Source organism: Falco biarmicus, chromosome Z (genome assembly GCF_023638135.1).
Source record: "Falco biarmicus isolate bFalBia1 chromosome Z, bFalBia1.pri, whole genome shotgun sequence".
Lineage (NCBI taxonomy): Eukaryota > Metazoa > Chordata > Aves > Falconiformes > Falconidae > Falco > Falco biarmicus.
The window spans coordinates 61,759,428-61,784,736 of NC_079311.1; the positions used below are offsets into that span (position 1 = coordinate 61,759,428).

The 25,309-nt window shown below is 40.0% G+C and overlaps 1 protein-coding gene across 1 annotated transcript in view; it reads right to left on the bottom strand.

The window, feature by feature from the left end:
• The window catches only part of MAST4 (microtubule associated serine/threonine kinase family member 4), a 274,380-nt gene that overhangs the window by 11,037 nt on the left and 238,034 nt on the right, over positions 1-25,309 (bottom strand). Inside the window, 11 exon segments of the mRNA XM_056325127.1 lie at positions 546-775; positions 2,044-2,244; positions 3,128-3,360; positions 3,461-3,588; positions 5,536-5,648; positions 5,893-6,015; positions 10,317-10,418; positions 13,430-13,595; positions 14,335-14,467; positions 15,485-15,623; positions 16,380-16,588. Of these exon segments, the coding sequence (XP_056181102.1) occupies positions 546-775; positions 2,044-2,244; positions 3,128-3,360; positions 3,461-3,588; positions 5,536-5,648; positions 5,893-6,015; positions 10,317-10,418; positions 13,430-13,595; positions 14,335-14,467; positions 15,485-15,623; positions 16,380-16,588 (1,777 nt within the window).

Genomic DNA, 25,309 nt, shown 5'->3' on the forward strand with positions numbered 1-25,309 from the left:
CTGCCTTTGTCTTTAGCCTGTCTCTCACTTTGTTCAGATCAGCAGCAAACAGAGGATGAAAAATACATGATTTATTCAAGACAGTCAATCTTTTTCTTGTGCCATAGAATCAAAGGTATTCACAAATCCAAATGATTTGCACATTTCTACACAAAAGAAAGTCAGTGCTTGAGCTCAGCCTACTTGCATCTAGTAAAATACTGTTGACTTCCATGAATGCCTTAATTGATGCAATTTGATAAATGGCATGTATATGTATTTCAACAGTTTCTGTTTACAGTACTTAGACACGGCTGTTCACAATTGCCAAACATGCCGAAAGTGAAAGGGAACACAGAAGGTCAACATTGTATGTAGGTACCACTTCTGCCAAAGGTGGCTCATGTACAGGCACAAATTTCATTCTAAGAAAATTTGTTTGGCACAACATCACAATTTACACAGTAACTGTCAACAAATAGATACCATAGGTACAAAAATAAAAAAACAAATACATCATCACACTTTGCTGTGACTATATACAAGCAAAAAAACCTATTACCTACCCAAACAATATGGTGTACAGTGTAGATATCGCTGTCACCCACGTAAACCCTGATTGCTCGGATGGTGAAGCCATACTTTTTTCCTGAGCTGTGAACTATTATCGGTTGATGAGAACTTACAACAGCGATCGATGAATCACGGCTGGGAGATGAATCTCGAGAGGATGAAGGATCAGATGACAGGGAATGAGGAGACATAGGACTTCCCAAAGGAGAAACACCAAACACATCTGGAAGAAAATAATCTGCCCATTAGCAGACATTCTGAGCACACCCAAATACAGACACACAACATGGAATGTGCTTAGTTTTATGACACCTCTGCATCAAAATACACCATTTTCTTTGCAGGAACACTCTCTCTTCCTCAGTCAGTGTGTATCTCAGTGAAGAAGTATAAACAACAACCAGATCTGAGAACTAAATTTTTTTCCCTGCAGTGTAAATCGTATTTTATAATGCAAGGGCTAACTCGTCATATGTAGACCGCTTTTTCCTTTTAGATTGGAAACACACAAATTGCTGACTTTGAAAGAACGGTTCTCAGCCTCTTCCTAACAAACAATTATGAAAAGAAAATCAGTTTGGTGGCAGATGTTACTGTACACCCGAAACCATCCCCCAAATAATCCAGCAGTGCTAAACAAAGCACTAGCTGGTTTTCTGGTTTCAGTTATATATAGGTATAGATAAAAGACTGCCATAATTAAACCACAATATCTAGTCGGTATACAGGACAGCAACTCAATGTTTTTACCAAGCTTCCATTTCTACATTCTGCTACATCATGTAAGACCAGAACTTCTGGCAACAGTATCAATTATGGCTTTGTTTTATTTCATTGTTTTGAAAGCACTATGTGCTTGTGCAAATGTAAATACAATTGCAGCAGCATAAAACTGCATTTTTGTGACTGTAACAGTGTGACGGCTCTGCAAAGGAATGCAGCCCAGAAAGATTCCAGGTTTCGCATCCATGCCAAGCCATGTCATGTGACGGCAGATATGCTTTGACAGCAGAGGTGCTACTCCCTGGATGTGAGTCACCAGAGGCTCCCAGAGATCAGCATCACTGGGTTAATGCTGAAATCCCAGGAAACAGCCAAGCCCTGAGGGCTTGTCACTGTCACCCTCCAGCTATTCTTGAAGCTGTACATAGTCAGCTACTTAAAATGTAAGCTACACCCCTACTGTAGGACGGGCCAAGGACTGAAGCCTGCATCCTGCTGTGCATGCACATGGTCGAACAAAAAGTAGTGGCCACTAAGAGACATTTTTGCCTGTCAGAGAAGGTCCCTCAGCTCTAATGTGACCACATCAACTTGTTGATGGACTGCACCATCTAGCAGTGCACGTGAAAACAAACAACAACAAAAAAAACCAAAAAAAAAAGGCATGACACAGAATCCATTCCGGACTCTCCAAAATCTTGCGTTTATGTCATAAACCATCAAGTATGCATAAATAACAGTATTTCAAACAAAAAGATTTGTATCTACCTCCGGGGATCATGAGGGACAAAGCACTTGCAGACAGAGACTTTGTGACTTTTCCAGAGATCTTCTTTTTCTCTGTGTTTTCTAATCGCTGACGAGCCACATGAGATCCAACTTCACTGGGTAGCTTTGAGGTGCTATCTGTACTGTCCACACCCTCACTTCTTCCATTTATCTGATCTAAGTGCTCTGGAAAACTGCCAACTGTACGGAGAAGAAGGGTTGAACACATTGAGGGAAAACTGGAGGTCAGGGAGAGGAAATGGTACATACAATTGTGAGATAGGAATTTTTCTTTCTGTTGACAAGTTCGTAAAACAACATTACAGAAATATGAGTAATTATTTCAGACTTACAGAATGCATAAATATTAACAGAATTAATTGAAGCAACGGTTTTTTGTAGTCACTGACTAAACTAAGAGACAAAAGCTGAAGTAAATCTGGTATCTCAGTATGCAGCTCTCACCTTAGAGGACTTAATCATACATTTATTTTTCATACGAACTCCTCCTGAAGTAATTGAAAGGCTCCCAGCCTACATAAGTTGCTATCAGCTTAACAAGTTTTCCAAAATCATTAGACACTAAGTTTAATTATATTTTTAATTATAATATTTTGCTTTTATTCTTTGGGTAGTTTTCTACCACAGAGAAGAAAGATACCTGGCACCGCTATGCTCAGTATTACAACCATATTGGTAGTAGTCTGTCATAGGTAATGAACTTCCACAACACTGAATGGAGGAAGAACTAAACGTTTCAAACAAACCTGGCTTTGTGTCACATGACCTATCATATCCTTTTCTCCATAGAAGGATCCTGCAAAGGCTCTACTGTCAAGTCACTGTTATATTAACTTACCTAGCAGCCCTCCCGAGTCTGTGGGGAAACACCAACATTTGGTGTTTCCAAATGTGTTGAAACTTTCCCATACATGTTTTCGTGAGGTGTTTCTAGCTTGAGCCTGAGCCCAAACCAGACCCCTCTTGGGATGGCTTTTTTTAAAGCAGTCCTGAAATACACAACTTAAATCCATGAATGCTACTGCTTCTAATGTCATCAGTCAAGAGACCCCCTGTGAATTACCTGATAGTGTGGAACTGCTGATTGTACTTGCTGGAGTGGTGACTTCAGGTTCATCTTGCACTGTTTCCTCGCTCACAAACGCAGGCTTTTCCTGTTCCTCCCGTTGACCCACTAAGCCAGTAGAATCATCCTGCTCTCCTTCGGCTGATATGGCTAACTTTGGAAGCAAACCAGTACTGTGTTGCTGCCTGCTCCTCTCAGTGTCAGACGAGATGGATGTAGATATTTGTTGTCTGCATTAAAAATAAGCAAACTCTCATGCAGTTATTCAAATGAGGAGGCCTGCTACCTGGCAAGCAGGACAGACTGCTTCCAGCACCTCCTTATACTTACATTTCAGAATATTCTGAACTCCAGCTTAAAGATTCCACAGAAGGCAATGTTACACTTTTTGTTTTGTCTCCTGCATCTTCCTTTTCCTCACCTTGTGTTTGAGTGACTCGGTCTATGCTACTAAATACCTATTACAGACAAGAAAAAAAACACAAACCCCCTGACTCATCACTGACATATTCAACACAAAAAGATAATGCAGGAAAGCACATTTCAGGTTCTACTCTTCATGTCCTAAACACCTATACAGTATCTCAGAGTGCAAATGTCAAAATTCTTGAGACTTTCTAGATTTCCAAAAGTCTGTGTTCTTAAAATGCTTTCCTATTTTGCTCTCTTGGCTCCTCACATACAGGGTCAGGAATAATGCCTCTTCTCATTATGAATTCATCAGCTTTCTCCCCATTTCACTGGGTGAACCAAGAGAGTATAAACATCGTCTATAGCCTTGGGGTTTCTACATCACAGGCTTAATGCATGTCTTGGATTAATTCACAACCATAAAGCCAAGCAAGGCAAAAACCCCCTAACCCTAAGATACTGACTTAGTGTCTACCAGTCAAGTGTGGAAAGCAGAAAAATTTATCTGAATTGACTTTGATGTTAAGAATAAATTACTTGACTAAAAAGTTTAAAAAAATAAACTCTGGACATTGGACAATCATTAGCTGTTAAACAGCACACAGAAATTGTCACATATATTCTATAGTCTGAGAGGCTCAGCTAGAGATGTAATGACATTAACAAACCAAACTATTACTGTGGTACAGAGCTTTTAAAAGGACAGAAGTTCACAGAATCACAGATTTAGGCTGAAAAGGACCTCTGTGGGTCATGTTGTCTAACTCCTCTGCACAAGCAGGGTCACCTACAGCTGGTTGCTCAGGACCATGTTCAGAAGGTTTTTGAAGACCTCCAAGGATGGAGACTCCACAACCTCTCCGGAAAACCTGTGCCAGTGCTTGATAACTCTCACAGTAAAAAAGGGTTCCCGTGCGTTCAGACAGAACCTCCTGTGTTTCAGTTTGGGCCTGCCTCTTGTCCAAGTTATCTTCAAAGAGACTGTATCTGAATTTGAAAAATACCACCAAGACAAAATAAGGAGTTTACATAGAATCAGGATAACTACATCCACGATTCCAGTCTCTCCTCTTTCATGCTATCACAGACACAATACATACATGGTACTGCAAAACCAACATAAAATCAACCAATTCCTTAAAGGAATCCTTACAGACAAACAAGGTACAAACACAGACTTGCCAAATACACCTTTAAACTCAGTTCCTAAAGTAGGTTAAAAGGACTTTTTAAATGGAAAGCTTTTGAAAATCACTCCTGGATGCTATACTAAGACTAAAAGCACACTCACTAGGCATTCCACTTCCATTAGTTCCTGCCAATTTACCCTCCACAGTATTTTCTGAGCATATCCACTCTGCCACTATTGGCACCCCTTGTCCAGTAACTTGCCCAGTAACAATCAGCTCTCATCTCAACTACTGAAGTACACTACCATTTGGACAGTCAGCTTTACCTTCAATTCACAGCATTCAAATCGCTCCCTCAAATCCACATCTCTCCCTGCCCACATTATATCATGCTAACCACTATTTTGCTTTTTTCCTTCAGTCTAACGTCATTTAATTAACAGTTACCATAGGCTAGTACTTCAATCTTTTTAATGGCACCATCTGCAAGATACCCAAGACACAACTGGAGAAACATGCAAACTATGTACAAGGAAACCCATCTAAGAAACACCCATTAGCATTTAACAGAACAGTCACCCTAAACTTTCTCTCATGCTATCACGAATTTTCTACAGAAAACATGAACCTATTTATACTATTTTCTATTATCTTCTAAAGGATTCAAGAAATCACTTTCCTACAGAATCTTCCCATGTTTTGATTTAATGGTATTAATTTCATTCTTGCTTAATGTCAGTCAACATTTCTTGAAGAAACAATGCCCTATACATCTCTTCCATATCTAACATTTACGAACTCTACAAAACTAGCAAAATGTTTACGTACATAACGCATACTAATATTACAGAAGTTTTTACTTACTTTTGAAAATCTGTGTGAACATGACGAAAACTGTCTTATCTCCAAGTTAAAATCTTCATCATTGGTATCATCTTCTTCCTCCGTTTCCATATGGTGGTATCTCTCAGAGCGAGCTATAGACAAGGAAGATAAACTATTTCAATTTATCAGGAAGGATGGATACCAAGCTTTAATATTAACTGAAAGCATAATTTTATTCTTAGGATTATTCCTGCTGAAATGTCAAGCCACCAGTGAAATTGCAAGCTGCCAGTGATTCTGATAAAGGAGATTTTTCAAAGCAGTAAGCACAAGTCAAAGGCAGCGATTATTTAAACAGGGCTTCATCACATTCTTTTAGTGCCATCAAACACCTACTGTCAAAATAACTTGTGTCATCTTCAGACTCCAGTTGTGGAATAAATTCTGCTTTCTGCCTCAACAGACCATTCCAGTCAAGGCTCCTGAAGAACTGATGCTGCTTTACTTCATATGCGCCACCTGGGGGAGCCACAGAAAAACACTGAGCAAATCATACCAAATACTCGACATTAATTAACCAAACGCCTGGCCAAAAAATGCAAATTATCATGGAAAAGCAAGTTGTTGCTGCAGGCAGGAACATTTACTACCCGTTTCCACTAGAATCCCCTAAACCTTTCAGAGCAGCTCCCTGTCCCTGACTACTTGTGGTCATTCCTTTAGCAGTGGTGGCATTCTTTTATCATCTTTCCCCCTTGAACATTTCTATTTTTCTGCATATACAAATTGTTATCTGTCAGCTACACGTTAGTCAGAGGCATCAGATGTAGCAGCAGTAGTGGTCATTATAAAAAATATAAATATGTGCCCTAGATGAGTAAGTACAAATTAGAAAGTAATGAAAAATGATTCTTAATGTTCAGTGCAAATACCATTGGCTGACCAGGAGCTCCTTTTTGTTTTATGGCAGTAACAAGCAACTCTACAGGAAATACCTTATCATTTATCTTTTTACAGATTACTGCCTACTTGTTATGTGTGTTAAATAATTATACCAGTTTCAAGTTAAGAAACAACTACAAGAACACCACAACATACTGGAATTTTTTGTCCTGTAGAGGTGGGAGAGGGTGTTATTAATAAGCATAAATCCAGTTCTAAAAACTGAACAAGTACCTGCAGCAGCCAAGAATTTCTGCCAGCTTGGTTGTATTTGGTTTATGTGGCAAGGTTTTGGTAGTGGGGGGATGCAGGGGCAGCAGCTGCCCCCATGTCTGATAAGAGCCAGTGCCAGCTGGCTCCAAGATGGACCCACCACTGGCCAAGGCTAAGGCAACCAGTGGCGCTGGTAGTGCCTCTGGGGTAACAAGAGTAAAAGATGCTGCACAACAGCAGCTGGGGACAGGAGTGAGAATATGTGGGAAGAAACACCTCTGCAGACCCCAAAGTCAGTGAAGAAGGAAGGGCAGGACATGCTACAGGCACCGGAGCAGATTCCCCTGCAGCTCCTGGGGAAGACATGGGAGACAGGCTGTGCCCTGCAGCCCATGGAGGACCCCGCGCTGGAGCAGGTGGATGTGCTTGAAGGAGGCTGTGACCCTCCTTGTAGCCTGCACTGGAGTAGGCTCCTGACAGGACCTGTGGCTGCGTGGAAGAGAAGCCCAGGATGGAGCAGGTTTGCTGGCAGGACTTGTGATCCCGTGAAAGACTCATGCAAAAGCAGTCTGAGCCTGAAGGACTACACCCTGTGGAAGTGACCCACACTGAAGCAATTTATGAATAACTGTAGTGTGCAGGAAGGACTGATGCAGGAGAAGTTCTGTCGACAGTTCTATTCCATGGTGGGACCCCATGCTGGAGCAAGGGAAGAGTGTGAGACGGAAGGAGTGGCAGAGACAACATGTAAATGAACTGATCACAACCTCTAATCCCCATGCCCCTGCGCCACTTGGCAGGAGGAGGTAGAGAAACTGGGAGTGATGTTGAGCCTGGGAAGAAGGAAGGGGTGGGGGAAGGTGTTTGTAGATTTGTTCTTATTTCTCATTATCCTACTCAATTGCTAACTGGCAATAAATTAAATTAATTTCCCCAAGTCAAGTCTGTTTTGCCTGTGACTGTTAACTGCTGAATGATCTCCCGTCCTTATCTCGGCCCATGAGACTTTTGTCATATTTTCTTTCCCTGTCTATAGTCTAGTTGAGGAGGGGGAGTGACAGAAGAGCTTGGTGGCCAGTCAAGGTCAACCCACTACATTGATACAGCACATAAATTCCTCCACATCAAGGCCAAGTCAGGAGAGAATCACAGAATGTGTGAAGTCAGTGTCAGAGTTTCTGCATTGGGTTCTTTGCTCTTCTGACTGAACCAAGGAAAATTCATAAAAGCCAAATTTTCCCAAAGGAAACCAAAATCACATCTCATTCTAAGTCACTAGCCAAGGAGTGAGTATTTCTCTGAGCGCAGTAATGGGATATTAAGTCAGAATCGTATAATCCTTGATTGGTATCAGACACTTCAAACCCAAAGACATCTTTTTTCTATCGTCTTCCTTCTTTAAAGCAAGTATAGAATCTACCTCTTCCTTCAACTTGACTATGCCACTCAAGTCTCCTGAGCAAATACACAATTACAGATTTCAAGGAGTGTTATGCAGCTAGCTAGTATGTATTAAATAAATATGGCTGTCATTTGAAATGCATGGTGGAGCCTGAAATAAACTGTGCTATTTTCCATGTCCCACTGCAGTCTCCATTTCTGAGTTGCTTTGACACTTGAAACCTTGCTGTGGTTTCTAAACCTCCCTCAGTGCTTCACAGAAATGGCAGCCTGGTTTCCTTCTTCAGACTGCCAGCTCTTGAGAGACCATGAATCATAGAACCATGGAATTGTTTAGGTTGAAAAAGACCTTTTAAGATTATCGAGCTTAACCATTAACCCAGCACTGCCACGTCCACCACTGAACCACATCCCGAAGTGCCAAATCTACAGGTCTTTTAAATACCTCCAGGGGTGGCAACTCAACCACTTCCCTGGGAAGCCTGTTCTAATGCCTGATGACCCTTTTCAGTGAAACGATTTTTCCTAATATCCAATCTAACCCTCCCCTGGCACAACTTGAGGTGGTTTCCTCTGTCCTGAACAGTCAAATCAGCCCATAAACAAGCTGCGCAGGTGCTCCGTGTGGCGGCACTCGCCGTTACAATAGTTAAGCCGGCCTCATTCTAGCCAATTCACTTCCTTAACCAGCTGTAGCAAAAGAGGCAGAATTTGCTACCTACTTCTGATGCAGTCTCTCCCACGGCAACAGTCTTGAATTACTGTGTTTACCAAGAAAAATCATCCTGGCAATGAAACAACATTCCTGAAAGGAATATACTTAAAACAAGGGAATGGAACTGGTTGTGGCTCTTTGTTTTGCCTTTGGCAGCAGTGCCCTTTGCAGTAGATGAAGCAGGCAGCAACTGGAGAAGCTGACTGGGGTGTCACACCTCCTTCACTCTTAACTTCTTCAATGCAGGGCAAGGGAGAACAAGCTTTGCTGGATGCCACCTTCATCTAGACCATCAACTACATTGAAGTCTAAGGGCTGTTCACACAGGTCCCAGATGCTCTGGGGGCAAAGGATACGCAGTTCACTCATCTCAGAAATGTCATCATGTCCCAAAGAAAGACCTGTTGTTTGGGACTGTGTCAGAAGTACTTGGGGTCTGGGTTACTCTCATGTTTCCCCTGAGCGGCTGTGGTAAGGCCAGTTATGAACTGATTCCTAAAGGTCTTTTCTATGTTAGCTCTAAACAAATGCAGCACAACGTGACTCCTGGACTGTTTTGCTAACAATTTTCCACGTGCTGTCATGCTGACTCAACCTGTCACTTCGTTTCCTTAGTACCACCTATGTATTTATAATTCATGGCATACAGTGTTCACTATAAATAAGACTATACATTTGGGGTCTTATCTGTAGAAGTCCTTTTTTGCTGTATTTCCATAGTGCTTTGCCCGGTGGGATAGCAGTCAGTGACTGATGCTCCCATACACTAAAAATCACATGCAATGTTTCTCACCACTGCCTCTCAACCAAATTCCCAAATAAATACTGCTCCATCAATGAACATGTAAACTCTATTACATAAATGCACAGTGCTTTCAATAGCCTATGCAGGCTTACTGCCCCTTATACCACATAGCATTTTGAGAGGAGAATCTGACATCAGCACAGCACTGAACAACCACAGTGGAATAAGCTGACACCTTTTGTTCTCACTGATACCCATCAACTTTCTTAATATTCACTCCTTTGGTTTTATTCTTTTTTGTGCAAGGCAATAGTCCTTGCTGAATGAGAGTGAGAAGACCTTTCGTAACACAATCTCAGCCACTTCTGAATAATTAGTTCAAGTATTATCACCCACCCTGAAGCCTGGAGGAACTGATTTGCCAGGCTAGGATACTCTGGAAGAAGGAAGGATCAGTTGTATATTGACTTCCCTTCTCCATTTCCCTGTTTAATACTGTATTCATGGAGCCCACTCCAATGGCTAACTGGGTCTCTGAGAAGTTTCTGGTTTATTTATAAAATGAAGAGAAGAGTAAATATGAAAGACCACATGTATTCACCAAAATAAGGACAGTCATCATCTTGTTAGGATCATATTACTGATCTGAATCTATAAAATACCCTCTGCTATAATGGAATATTGTCATGCTACTTGCCCTGACAGATGTTTTCTGGGCAAAACAAACAGGTGAACAGAAGCTCCCAGTGTTGAATATAGAACCTATTTCTAGCACACTAACAATATAAGATAGTGCTTCCTAACCTGTTCCAAGTCTTTCCAAAGGATTCTGCCTGAGCAGTAGGGTAATCAGGTCCTGGGCATCTGGAGGTGGTGCTTCATCCTTTTCAGGCCAGTTGATTTCATCTAGCAAAACAAAGTTGTTTGTTATTACTGATGTCTGATCCCAACATCCAGCAGACACTGTGTGAAAGCTCTTGTAGTGAGCTAGCAGTAAAGTCACATTAAGAAAACTTTTTCAAGTTGCTCTCTGTTGCATACCAACTACTTCTGATTTTTATACTCCCTACACATACTCCATGAACATATTGTTATGTTCCCATTTTCCTTGGTAGTATCCTTTAACCCAAAACAGCGTTTAACAACATAACACAGGCATGCTTGACTCATGGAAAACTATTGCAAAATATTAGCACAAAAAATTGTATGCTGTCCCTTCTCCCTGCCTGCCCTGCAACCCCTCAACCCCAGCAAAAAAAGGTCATGGTCTACATTTTAGTTCTGGTTCATGCAGACTGCTGTTAAGATGGATGCAGCTGACCTAACCCAGGCAGTCACTGCTCACATCTGTAATCCTTCTCTAACGTTAGAAGACTCACTGCAGTCACTACTCCCATGACTATGGGCCAAGAAACTGTGCTCTGCTCTGAAGAGGTAGATGCCAACGGAGCTTTTTTCCAAGCATCTCATACTTCAGAGGAGAACCACCCCACTCTACAGATTTCTTATAAGACTTTTGCACGACCTAACAAGTTTAACCTAAATCACACAGTCAAGATATCAAACCTTGCAGTATTCAGGTAAGCCTAAATAAAAATTCTGCCCAACTTTCATTTAATCTAAACAATGGAAAATTGCACCAGCTTCAATATGAGCATGAACTTTGTAACAGCATACACAGCAAGTTTTGTCTGAGTTTTAGCAGAAACAACCTTCGCAAATGTAATATACTGCAGATTTAGACAAAACTGCCTAAGTTTCTTGGGACGTACCAGGATTTTGGCTTCAGAGAACGAGAATGTTGGGAGCTAGGAAACTTTGTTATCATTTTATGATCTAGATCTTTCTTTCAAAATGATCACTATTGGAGAAATACTCATCAGAAGCTACACACAAGTTTAATCTTTGTATTTCAGAGTTTAAGGAAAGGTACTGAAATAAAAGGGCATGACATGTAATCTGTTTCTGGAGCATTATTTTTAACCTAGATCATTTCAGGCATTTAAGTTTACACCGAGGCCTCACACAACTGTATTCATGCAACTTGGGGGCAGGAAAGGCAATTTACAATGAAGAAGGAGCATCGTAAAATGAGGGGGCAAGACTTTAAGGTAGATTTTCAAGTAGAATGTAACTTTGACCCACAGAAACTGGAACTGAAGTCTAGGCTATAATTTGGGATCTTTAACATGGCTTTTACAGTTGAATACTAGGGGCCCATGTATTTTAGCACAGGAAACTTATCCACAGTAAGAATGATTTCAGTAAGGATATTCAAAATAAAAGAGAAGAAACTGACAAGTCAACATCAAAACAAGAACCTAAGCTGACCAACAGTCTGGGAAACTGAGTGGGAATAGCTCAGGTTTACAAACATACACTTCTACAGATAATTGCTGCAAGATAAATGGACACATTCAAACAGTTATTTGCATAAGTATCAGCTAGATTGTAATACATGACAATGTTTTACAAAATGTAAAATTAATGCCACATGCAAAAGAAAGTTTAAAGTGCGAATTCGTCATTAATTTTTGACTATTCCTTCCCTTCTCCCAGTCAGAGAGCATAAAGATAAAAACACATGTGTATGTGTCTGGAAATGCAATAAAAACATGAGTTATTTCCATGTTTGCCTGCCTACGGCTTCCACTGCAGTTTCAATCTGATCTGGAAAATCAAGCATGAATATGCATCACAGCCATGAGGCATCCCGAACAAAGCCAGCATTTGCTGCTTGTGTTAATTAAACAGTTGATTCTCCTTGCCACTCAGGCCTCAGCATATCACATCAGAAAACAACACTGTTATAAATCCATGAACAGCTAGAATGTTGTATAAAGAGGTCATATACTAGAGGTAACTTGCAAATCCCTCTCATTACAGTTACAAACAAGACCAGCTTTCAACTTCAGAGATGAAGGAAAGCAAGATGATGATACAGTGTCTCCTTAAGTGCAAAAGGGGATTTGTTGCATTCTCAGAGAATAAGGAACCAGAAGTGCAGTTAGTTTTCTGTCGGATTTTTGTAGGTTTGTTGTTGGTTTTGGTTTGTGGTTTGTTTGGTTTTTTTGGGGGGTGGTGTGGTGGTGGTTTTCTTTTGGTCTTAGCTACTGGACCTTTTAAGCAGACCATAAAATGGTACGGGAAATACTCAGTAACAGAGGTATCATTCTGTTAGACTTCTGGCATAAATAGAAGCTCTCAACATCTATGCATCTGGGAAATTTATGAAAACAGCAGGTAGGATAGTAAACAATTCTGTTTAATTATCATTCAGTTTTGCCACAAGCCACATAACAATACTTAGGGTCAGCTTGCAGGTTAAGATCTAAAAGGTTATTGAATTTTAAATGGAAGAAGAACAGCTGCTACAGAAATAACATTACACTACAACAATCACCAATGAAATCATTAACAATCTGTGAATTGAATTTGTTTCCTTCTCTTTCTCATTATTTATTATTCAGGAGACATTTGTTTTCCCGTTTTATTACACCTTTGTTAATTTCTTCACTGTGCCATGAGGCATTTTCCCATTTATGCAAATTTATTTTAACCATTTTTGCTCTGGTATGATTTATTTACAAAAGACTGAAATCACTGTGCCATAGTGGCACTACTTTTCTACTAGTACTGCTTTTCTTTTTCAAACAGTGCAGCTTAACCATTGTATTCTACCGCTACTGCATTTCTGTACTTAGCAGCAATATGCAGTAAATTCAGCTTTTAATCCAAATTTATTCTTATTGCTTTGACAGCAAATAGTGTATTACAGTATCATGGTAATTGTTGTTTTCTGAGCAAAACCAGCTTGAAAACCTAGTCTGTAAAGTTTTAACTATCTTCACTATTAACAGAAACTGAAACGTTTCACAGCACACAAAGAAATTTGGGATTTTTGTGATGGTCCTCACCACTAATGACTTGTCCAAACAGCTCTTCTGGTGTATCTCCAAAGAATGGCACGCACCCAACAAGAAATTCATAAAGGATAATTCCCATAGCCCACCAGTCCACAGGTTTTCCATAACCCTGTCTCAGTATCACTTCAGGAGCTATGTATTCAGGGGTACCACAGACCTAAAAGAAAGAAAATAAACATGATGATGAAACAAGTCTAACTTGAGCTATGTCACATCATTTGTAATTCTTAAAAAGTACAATACAGAAACATGGAATAATGGAATAAGTAGGCTTTAGTCTGCTGAGTTTACATCACAGCTACTGTTTTTAGAATGACCTAGCTACATTTAGAGGCATCATAATCAACATTTGTGTATCTGTCATGCAAAGAACAGTGTGTTTCACACACTGCAGTCCATCATGGCAAATATTTTATTTAACTTAAATACATCCTTTTCTTTATATGAAAGTTGTGATGGTTTTTTTCTGAAGTTTTACAGTGAACAGATTGTGAGCAATAGTAATGAGGCATGCTTAAAGGGAAATGGGCCATAGCAAGGATTTTAGCACCCTTGGCTGTACAATGCATCATGAGCTCCACAAGCACTCTGCTGAGACTTCTGAATTCCTTATAAAAACAGTTGCCCATTTGTCTCTCTCACAGATTCACTTGCACACAATTAGATTGTTCATCTTACTAATAGATCCTAACGTAGAAAGAAAAAAGTGTAGAATAATCTGCAAGGCATCAGTAAAAGTAACTGACGTACACAGTCGGAACACCAGTGTAGGAATAACAACAGTTTATGTTGCATTCATATACTGTTCTGTAATGATGGTATCATGGTACATTCTGCTAGCAAAACATCACTTTGTTTGAACACTCAATATAGAAATGCAAAAGGCCGTATCTTACTTGTTTGTCAAGGAATTCTCTGGCATCCTTCTCAATGTGACCTTCATACAGATTGGTAGTCAAACTCATTAGCCCCACCTTTGACAGGCCGAAGTCTGTAAGCTTTATATGGCCCATGGATGTTACCAATAAACTGAAAATTAGAATGATGTGAAGTTACTGTGATATAATTCAATATTACGCGCTTATCATTAGTATTATTATTATACTTGAAGGAAAATTTTTCATCAGCATTGCAAAAATATAAAGACAGCTTAAAAAATAATTTCACCAGGTACTAAATAAACAGGTAAAAAATCTGACAGTCTTACACTTGTTATCATCAAATGTAAACAAGCTTTTCATATATAATTGCACAAATCTTATAGAATCATACAAGTGTTGAGAGCTGAATGCTAGATGCTTTGAAGAAAACCGAAAACCATCATCTAAAAGACCTATAATAGAATTAATACTGCTTTTGAAGTGTCATGAGCATTTTTTATCTGTAGCAAGCTGGGTCATTCAGCTGAAAAAACCCCTCAGGCATTAAGTTAGTAACTAATACTATACTGGTCTGAGGTACTACTCATTGAAGGTATTGTCACCCAACAGACATGACTTAAATTCTTTTCCTTTTTTATTTTTCAAATGTGAAAACAGGAAGAAGATTAATGGAGCTGCAACAGCCATACTTTTTACTGCAACTACTTGCTGTAATGCTGTTTATGGTATAGGAGCAACATTATATTTCTAAATATTGAAAAAAAATAAAAAAAACCTTGCAACATAGATTTCCCAACCTGGTAAGTCTTGTCTTCATATATGCAACTATCTGCAAGTTAAAGATACTTCGGATGTTTTAAGCATAATTTTAAAGATCCTTCCCTTTCCATTTTCCTCCACTTCAGTGAGAAGAGTACACACATTTTTTTTAGCTATCCTAATAGCCTCTTCCATTTCAAAGACAGAAAATTTTAAAGAGTTCTTTTGAAAAAATGCACTTCCTGTAACTGCAGGTAATGAAAAGTCAAATATTGTGCAGAAATTGTGAATCTACATAACATCCATGATAAAAAAAAAATTCAAAAACATTCAAAGCAAGCTTACACCTTTCATATTTGATCTAACAATTTCAAAGTCCTCTTTTGGTTATATTTTATATACATACTTGTCTGGTTTCAAATCCCTGTGTACAATTCCATAATTGTGAAGGTATTCCAAGGCCAAAACAGTCTCTGCAAAGTACATCCTTGCCATGTCTACAGGTAAGGGACCCATATTCTTCATCAAAGTAGCACAGTCTCCACCTGTGGGAACAGGAGAAACGTTCCAGATGACACTATAAATTTTTAAGTATATCAGAACAATCCATATATGCTGCAGAAAGAGACACAAGCTGTAGTCATAAATGCCTGCTTTCCAGTCAGATGACTCAATTGGACATGTAACCACACCGATTACTGTACTGAAACACAACATGCAGCTGGGAGCAAGCAGTTCAAGGGTTTAGCTGGAAACCAATAAAGTCTGTGCTACTGCTTAAAAAAAAAAAAGGGTGGTGGGGGTGGGTGGGGGCATGCAAAAAAAATGCCCACAAAACCAGAGTCTCAGTATTTTTTCTTGTACTGCCTCTGTTCGCTGTTCTCCTTCAGCATCAGCACCTTTTCAAATTGCTTCCTCTTCCCTCTTTCTCCATAAAAATAACTATTACAAATACCCCAACATGTGCTAGTGAAAATTTGAATTCCAGAAAAGCAAACAGCATTTCTACATGAACTCTGAATCCCCATAGGACACTTATGATTACAGCCTATAAGGAACTCCTTCAAAGAGCAGTTATTTCCCGTTATAGCTGGAACACAAGTGTTTTACAGGCTCTCACTAGGAGATAATGATTGGGGAAAAAAGCCACCTTGCTATTGGATTTAGATCCTTAATCTGTATTGCCGGAGTACAGAGGACACACAGGGGGCCCTTCTAATGCAAGTACCATATGGGTTATTTTTCTTTCTTAGTGTACAAAAACTCTCTTCTACCTCTATAAAACAGAACAGACACTTTACCTTCTACATATTCCATAACCATGCATAAATGACGTCTTGTTTCAAAGGAGCAATACATGCTGACAACAAACGGATTTTCTGCAAATGTCAGGATGTCACGCTCGACAAAGGCCTGTTGGATCTGGTTTCGAAGGATGAGATTCTGCTTATTAATTTTCTTCATGGCAAATCTTTGCCGGGTTTCTTTGTGTCTCACAAAATACACAGCACTAAAGTTCAAATGGGAGAGAAGAAGAAAAAAGTTCAAACTTAAAATTTAATTTTTTAACAAACAAATCATTTACAGAATACATATACTTTTTTTAAAAAAGAGACTTGGGTTTAATTTAGTGTAGTTAACCCACCTTTCATGTTAGAGAATTGGCTACAAACCTGATTTTCTTTAATAACTAGGATGAGTCTCAGTCAACAAAAATCAGTACACAAACTAAACCCAAACAACAGATACAGCAAGTGCTCTCAGCTCAGGCAGACTTGGGGTGCTTCCATCAACAAAAGATTATATACAAAACCCAGCTATGGCACAGTGTTATATATCATTCCAACAAATGCTTATTCTGTAAGTAAGCTGTGAGATAACTGTGACTCAGACTCCATCCAGGGGATCACAGGCTTCTCATGAAAGTTGCTCTGAAGTTGTTTGATGGGGTGGCTCCCTCATTGACAGGTACAACATCTTCTGTTGTTGTTCAGTCCCAAACATCAGCATTGATCCATATCAGGTGTAGGTCACCAGCAGGTAATCCAAAACAAGGATCACTGTGTTAACCACATACTAAGGTGGAATTAACATGTATCTTGACATGCAGAATTTCCACTGTAGCACTGGGTACTACAAAGTTTCCTGTAAGCTTGGTTAGGTAAGGTCAAGGCAGCGAGGGAAGTGAAAAGAAACCACCACTCAAGTGGACAAGCCTTCTTTCTTTCTGGGCTCAGCAGGAAGAATCACCCTGCGTTGAAATGCTAACACAGGACATTACTGCTGCATTTCTCCAAATTCCTTGAGGAAAATCCTGAAAATGTCTGCCTTGTTTGAAATCCACTTCGTAGCATTTAATGCTTGTAGGGTCTCCAGTATATAATTACCACAGTAGTGAGTGTTTACGGAAAGGACGGACTAAAAGAAGAAAATAGTGGGGGGAGAAATGAGACTCCATTTTGTAGTTTTTAAATTCAATTTGTTATCCCCATGAAGTCCAATTACCAGCGTACAGTTATTTAAACACAAAAAGCAATTCTTGCATTATTATTTCTATACACAGCTACTGAAGTTACAGGCACTGAAAAAATGAACATGGTTCTGCTTTCCTTTGTGGAGAAAGACTTCTAGACAAGGAAGTTTCTCTTACTGATTCCAAAAGGTTTCAGTAATCCCTTGCTCCTGTCTGAGCACATGGCAGGTAAAAGACATTACACCATTATGAAAGTAGGGAAAAACCATCTTGGGCAAAACTCAAGACAAAACCAAACCCACCCTTCACACCTTCTACCAGGTCTCACTCCTCCTGCCCCAAGCTTGAAAGAATTTCGAGTTATTCAGCTCCAGTACTCCTCCCTGCTGGCTTCAGGCCTCTTGTCCTCCTGCACGTCTTCCTACCACTCACCTCATACTCACTTCTCTCTCCACCCCCTTCATTACAACTCATTTCCTCCACTTTTCCTTCCCTTACATTCCTCTGTCTTTTATTCCTATCTCCTGTCAGTCAATCTTAGCTTCTTAATCTGCTGTAATTTCATCTATTCTTTTCCCCATGTCAGCCCCCTTGCACAATCCTGGCATGTAAAAAAGGTGTCTGAAGCCACAATCCTTCAAAAACCCCCATGAAGTTATATGAATGAACTGAGGAATGCCTGAGAACTCAGCATGCAGATCTTTGTCAGAGCTTTACTTTGGGCAGTGTGCCAAGATGAACTCTTGAAAGACACCTACTAACCAGAGCATGTAATTACAGCATTTTAATACATCCTCTCTGCAGATCATATGGATCTACAGAATCATATTACCATATTTAAAGATGAAGAACCAGTAAGTTCTAAGGACTACCTAGACCAGTAAATATCTGGGACATGATGGCTATGTTTTCCCCAGGTCTCTAAATTGCATTCTCCAGTTTTAGTCACAGGCAGGTAATTGTAGATCTTTCCATTAGGATTCAGTTACCCACAATTCCTCAGAAAAAAACGGGTAGTTCAAGTGTCCCAGACTCACAAGAAAACTGCAACCCAATTGTCTCTCTCAGGTTTACACATGCATACACTGTTCATGCTATATAAAGTGCTTTTAAATGATCTATTATATCCCCTGATCACAGTAACCCCAGCAAACTGCATTTAGGCTTTACAAAGAAAACCATACCCTAGTCAGCAGCATGTTATTCCTACAGAAGCCCTCCTTTCTTCATCCAGGATGCTCCCAGTTCACAGCAGTGATACCATTTCCTCAACCTACCAGTACAGTAAACTAAGTACACCGCAACAGCTGTGCCTGCGACTGCCTGTGACACCTGCATTCTCACACACAATTCGTAAGGGTGTATTAGAATTTGCTGAAGTCAGCAAAATGTTACATAAAAAAATGAAATCTTCCTACAGAGAAACAGTCAAATAAAGATGTATAAATTGCCTAGACATTAAAAAGAAAGAAAAGAAAAAAAGTCACCCCTGAAATCTTTCATGTTTCTGCACATAAAGTGGGACTTCAACCTATAAATTAAAAGCTTGGAGTAAAGGAGTAAAGCATTCCTCTGCTGAGACATGACTGTGAACTTTTGAGGTAAAATGATGGGAACAGCCAGAATGAGTTCTAGCACGTAACAACTTTGTCTTGGGTAATTTTGAACCCTGGTCTACTACCCTTGAAGCATGCTTCTGTTATTGTGTAACAACTTACTGCATAGATTGTGATCTCTTTCTGTTCACTCTCCGCAAAGCTGTCAACTTGTTACATTCTCCTCATCCTGGCACTGAACCTGCACCTTGTTTTATCCCCCCACAGGCCCACCTTCCCACTTCTCTCCCTTTTGTTTTTCAGAATGCTACAGCTGGAGCACTAGGTGGAAGTTTTATCTTTGTTTTGTATGTGTTTTTTATAGAGTGCCCAATACCTCACTCCTGGTTTTGTGGTCTTGATCATTAAAGCTGCTCATGATTTTCAATATAGTATAAAGACAATTGTAAATCTGAGGATTGCCCCAAAAGCAATGTACTAAGAACATCCAGACTATCCAATTGCCCTGTTGATCCGTTCAAAGGCAGTGGTATGCCCTGTCTGCCTGCAAAGCCACAATCAGAGTGGCATTACTGCAATCTTCTTTGTTTTCAAATAAAGAATTTTCTTTCCTCCCTCCCTCGTTTCTGTTCTCATAACATGGCAACAAGAGATTTCCAAAACATCCTGTGTTTTCACTGTATGGATCGCAACAGGTACAAAAGTGTTCTGTATTTTACTGATGCTGTATTACAAAACATCAAGAAAAGTTTACTTTTCAGGAAAACTAAGAAAATTCATAAACTTTGGCACTGTCCAAACATTATCTTATTCCACTTCCAGCATAAATATCAGCTTGAAAAAGGGTATCTCTAAAATAAGAACTGTTCACATGTGTTAAGATGAACAAAAAAACAGTAAAACTTTGAACTGGGTTCCTGAATTGCTCCAACTTAAATATTATGCAATCTATCCCGCCAATCTTAGAACCAAGATTCTGTTTTTTCTCTAAAGTAGCTACAGGCTTCAGGCCTAGTTCACAGCTCTACAGTGACTTCAACTTTCAGAGCTATTTTACAATCTAGTCTACATGCAGCGCTTGAGGCTAATACAGCTGTCAGTTGCTTTGACTTGATTCTCTACAGTTTGTCACAGGACCTTGAACTACTTGTGGAAACACAGGTACTGTACTTGCTGCTTAAAAGTTACAGCTGCTTACCAGGAACCATGTTTCATTTGCACAAGCAATTTCCTGAGAAAAGACTGTTAAATTCTGTACTACCCTGGAATTATGTCTGACAGTGCCTCCAGTGAAGAGGAGCCACTTTGCAAGGCTGTGATTCACGTTAACAGCAATACAGTAAAGTTTACGTATAGTTATTTGAATCAGAATTTACAAGCAGCGCTGTGCCACCTCCTAGTTGGGCAATGTCCATGACCTGATCAGATTTATTTGGGGGCATGGGGAAATGCTGCCTAAAGCACTGCAGCACTCCTAACACGAGCATCCAGTGTGGTGTTGGTCTTCTGGGACAACATACAAAGCTTCCCCTCAGCAGTATTTCAGACTTCTCCTAGTCTGCCTAGAAACAAATCAGAAACTGACCATCTGAACCAGAGAACACAGTGACTGATCCTTCTCTCACAGCTGGTACTCATCTTCGTTGCTCAAATTATGGCACAAATTTTGACTGATAAAACCACCTCTCCATACCTAACAGTAGCAACACCTGCTATCTTTACAGTAGTAAACACATGCAAAATTATGAAGCTGTTGTCCGGATCTCCTATGGGTAACCTGTTCTGTATTTGCAAAAGAAACACTTCAGAAATTCAGTGCCTCATCAATTTGTAGCATGCTGCACATTCAGGAAGGACAGAATCTGAGACCTTCAACACGGTAACAACCACCTTTCGCTACCACCAAGAGGATTGCATCAGCTGCCAATATTCAATCCTCACAAATATATTACCCAGAGAAGAAAGATAATGTGCTTGTCCTGTGCTGTACTGGGAAGGAAGGCCCACTTGAGGGCAATAAAACACGTGAGTTCAAGTTCATCATTTTGAGTAAGTCCACAAGGAATTATGAATATATAGGATCCCCAGCACAGAAACTGCCAGCCTCCACTTTCTAAACTGTTCTTTAATGCTATGGGCTCCTGGGCATCAAAGCCTCTTGGCTCCGCATAGTGCAGTCACCCACAGGAGTGAACAGAAAAGAAGGAAAGCCATACTGCTTTATCAGAGCTGCAGTCCGCTCAGAGCTGGTACTAGTAAAGTGAACCTACACCACCACACTTTCCCCTATCCCCTCCCATTTCTGAACTGTCAGCTGCCAGGCTGATCATAAATTAACCTGACTGATGGGGTGTTTATTCTGTCTTATTCCCAATGCAAATACACATGAGCAAGTACTGTCAACTGAGTGGAGAAGGGACAGGAATGAGTACTCACAGGTTAGGGGCAGTAGCTGCTCAAGCCAATACTGAGTCAGAGTTTTTAGATTTACCAAGCAACACCATTAGCCAGTATGTCATGTGCATATTGACATTATCACCTTTGTGGAAGTAAAAGCATTCCAGGTAGGCACAAAACTGGTATCATGTGTATGCTTTAGGCAGGTAAGTGTTATACATTAGTGAAGAGCAACTGAATTAGTATCACTCACTTCCCTGAAACCAAATGTGATCTTTATTCTGTTGAGCTTGTTCAGGAAACCAGGCCAACGCCAACTTGAAGAGACGGCCTACTACTACCTGCTACTTCTTGCAAGCTGGAACGTGGAAAAAAAATGTTGCTGTGACTGCAGTAACAGTTTAAAATTTGGGAAGTATGGAAAGTTTTGGCTGGCTGAAAAAAGTCAGATAGACAGCTTGTGAAACCATTAATGACTTGGCCAGCATCCTACACGTTTACTGATTCACAGCTTGTTTAACTTCTTGTATATTCCTAGCCATTCCCAAAAGCCTGATACACCTCATCTACTATAGTCATTTAATTGCACTACAAATTAGTTTACCCAATCAATTAAAACCACAGAACTGCTAAGACATTTACTCAAACCTTCACAAAACCAATAGTTTATATTTAAACTCATCAAGTTTAACATATCTGACAAATCTCTGCTACAGCATGCCAAGACCAGCAATCACCCTGTCAAGCAGTCAAAGCTTTCCATTTCACTAATGAAGGCAAAAACACCACAGCAAAATCAGAAAGCAGAATGTATAGTTCTGTTTCAAAAAAACTGGTTCAGAATTAAAACCTCCATTATAGCCTCAAAATAAATAAAAAACAATAGCATACTGAATCTTTAATACGTCAGAGCATAAAATATGCCCAATGACATATTTTTGAGAATAAATCAATGAAGCAAAGGCAGAATTCACACATGTTCAGGTTATTTAAAAAAATTAATGGCCTGAAAAACATGGAAGGGGGAAAAATATCCTTGTAGCATAACAGCAGTAACTTCTATTTCAGCTGCTTGTACTTGTAAATAAACTGCAATAAATACCTATGGGGCAGTTTACTGCTTTGTATTCACAGATGACACAGGTATTATTGCTTTATTCCACTCCATTTTGTGGATGGATTAAAAAAGCATTTAGGTTATCATGGTATCTTCCCCTTTAAACTTGACTTTAACTTTTGAGTAAGTTAACTATCAATCATGTTGGTGCCAACATAAAAAACACACACAATAAAGATCAAAAAATGGTCTGTCAATATTATGGTCCCACTTACCTGACATATCACAGGGGACATTTTCAAGCACAGACAGTTTTGAAAAAGTGATACCCTAGAGAATTTAGGAGCACAAGCCTCCTCAACTTGCAGTACTTGGGAAGACGTGACTAGGTGGTAAAATCACTTCTAGCAGTGAGTAAATACCTACAAAAGTTTATTGTTTCACAGTTCACTGACTGCACTCCTTTCCCTCTATACTAATTAGTAAGGGGCTTACCTTTGTTTTTGATTTTTCTTCGAAGCAGTAACCATTTTGAACAAAAATCCAAACCAACAAAACCTACTTTGTTATTGTTTGCTAAGTATGGAAGTAATAGCACTCTACCAAACTGATGAGATTTTCCATTTCCACTTCTAATTATCCCACCAGCCTACCCCTGTTCTGACATTTGCTAAAGACAAAAATGATTCATGCAGAATCTGGATACACCCCAGTCTGTTCACTCTCTGTCAGCTCTCCCTTTCCTCACAAATGTATTGGAGTCGCATCCGATTTTGATGACATTTATATTGTCAATTTCACATATTATTGGCGTTAAAAAGGCATCTCGTAAGTATTGATCTTCCGCGCCACCAACATGAAGGAAAAAAATCCCCATTGCCTGTATTGTATGTGCCATAGAAAGTCATGGATTTTCACCCTTTCTTTTCCAGCTTTTCAGATCCTTACTTGCCTCTGGTTTCAAATCGTCAGTTGTCTACAACCTGTATTTCTTAATGACTCATCAAGGTTCCTTCTGACTCTTAACACCTATGGGGCAAGAGCCACAGGTCTACCGAGCCTCTGTAGGTAGCCAGCCTTGTGCTGCTGGCTGCAGCATGCCCTTCTGCAACTGCTCCCTCCTCTCCCCACACCTCAGCATCCTAAAACTCCTGGGAAGCTGGGCAGGTCTAGTGACTCAGATGCCTCTTCCTCCCACAGGGACCCACCCCATACGGTTCTTCTTATCCTCCTCCAGTAAGACAAAGAGGAAATTAGGTAGGAATTGAAAAGAGGAATGGAGGGGACTAAGCATCTGCCAAGGGAAGCAGAAAGGGATACAGCCAGGGAGGGGAGCAGCAGCTGCTGCTAACTGCTGGAAGAAAGGCTTTTGAAATCCTGGGGTAATTGGGAGAAAATGGCATATGTTAAGTAATGAGTTTGCCTAGGGAGAAATTCTGAGAAAATGAATTGTGCAGAGGCTGACTAGTGAGAATTTGTATTTGGATGTTTACATAACTTTAATGCAAATTATGCTATTTCCTTCAGGCTTTTCACTGAGTTGTATAAGCAGGTCTGGACACAATAGCCTCCGCACAAGCTATCATGACCAATAGTACTAGGCAGTACTACATGCCTTCTGTCCCAGAGCTCAGGGTTACCTCTAACTAAATATGATCAGAGTATTACTGTGCCCCTTAGCCTCAGGCCATCAAAACGGCATGCAAAACTCCAGGGGGCTGACTGCAAGTGCACTTGCTTCTGTGTCCAAGGTCTCATCAGAGTGCTCCGTCCTATCAGGTCACCGCTGCTTCCTAGCTCACACAGAGGTGTGCAGAGCACAGCCAGTCTGATGGGGTCTGTGCTGGACAGCAGCACACCTCTCTCAGCTGCCAGGCTGTGTGATATGGTCTCATTTGGCAATGGGCTCCTCATCTCAAGACAGAAACCCCTTTTCTGAACCAATACATCCCCTCCTGGTCCTGCAGGTTATGCAGAGTGACACATTTCTCAATACACTTCAGTGCAGAGGAGCAGCCAGTCAAGGGTCTGATAGTATCTGATCCAAAGAGGTGACTAAAGACAGACTTCTGCCTGCTGGTAGACACAATCCCTGCAAGCACTCCCAGAAAACATTTCATGTTCATTTACAGCCCGGGCTAACATAATTTTCTCTTGATCTTCTACAATATCTCTAGCTGACTCATACCACTGGGTAGTGAGCTGAACACTTTCCAAGTACCCAGAAACTAATCAAGTAACAGTAATTCCTTAAAAGCTAACTGGTTAAAATTTGAGGACAGAAGAATGCCCATGGAGTAGAAAGAAAATAGTGCTACCCTACTTAAGGAAATATGTTTCTACTTCCTCAGTATTTTCAGGTCAAGTAAGCACTAATTTTTAACAATCTGTCTCCCTGTAGATGCAGGTTTATCCTGTTTCACATCTGCATAAACACAGGCCATCTCCAGTATTATAAAAGTGGATTTAATGCCTTTTGATTTACTCCCGATTTCATCTTTGACATTACATGAATGTAAGCATTCTGAATTTCTGAAAAATCTTCATGATGCAATATTCAGTATCATAATTTACTGCAGCAAAGAGTAACTCATTATTGCCTAGCAGCCTTTCCAGAAAGTTTTTTTGTGACTTTCAAATACTAGCAACAAAACAGGAAAGCAGAATGATAAAAGCAGCAGTGCAAACAAACTCCCTCACATAAACATCCCTGCAGTAAGAAATAATGGAAGTTAGAAAATATAATAT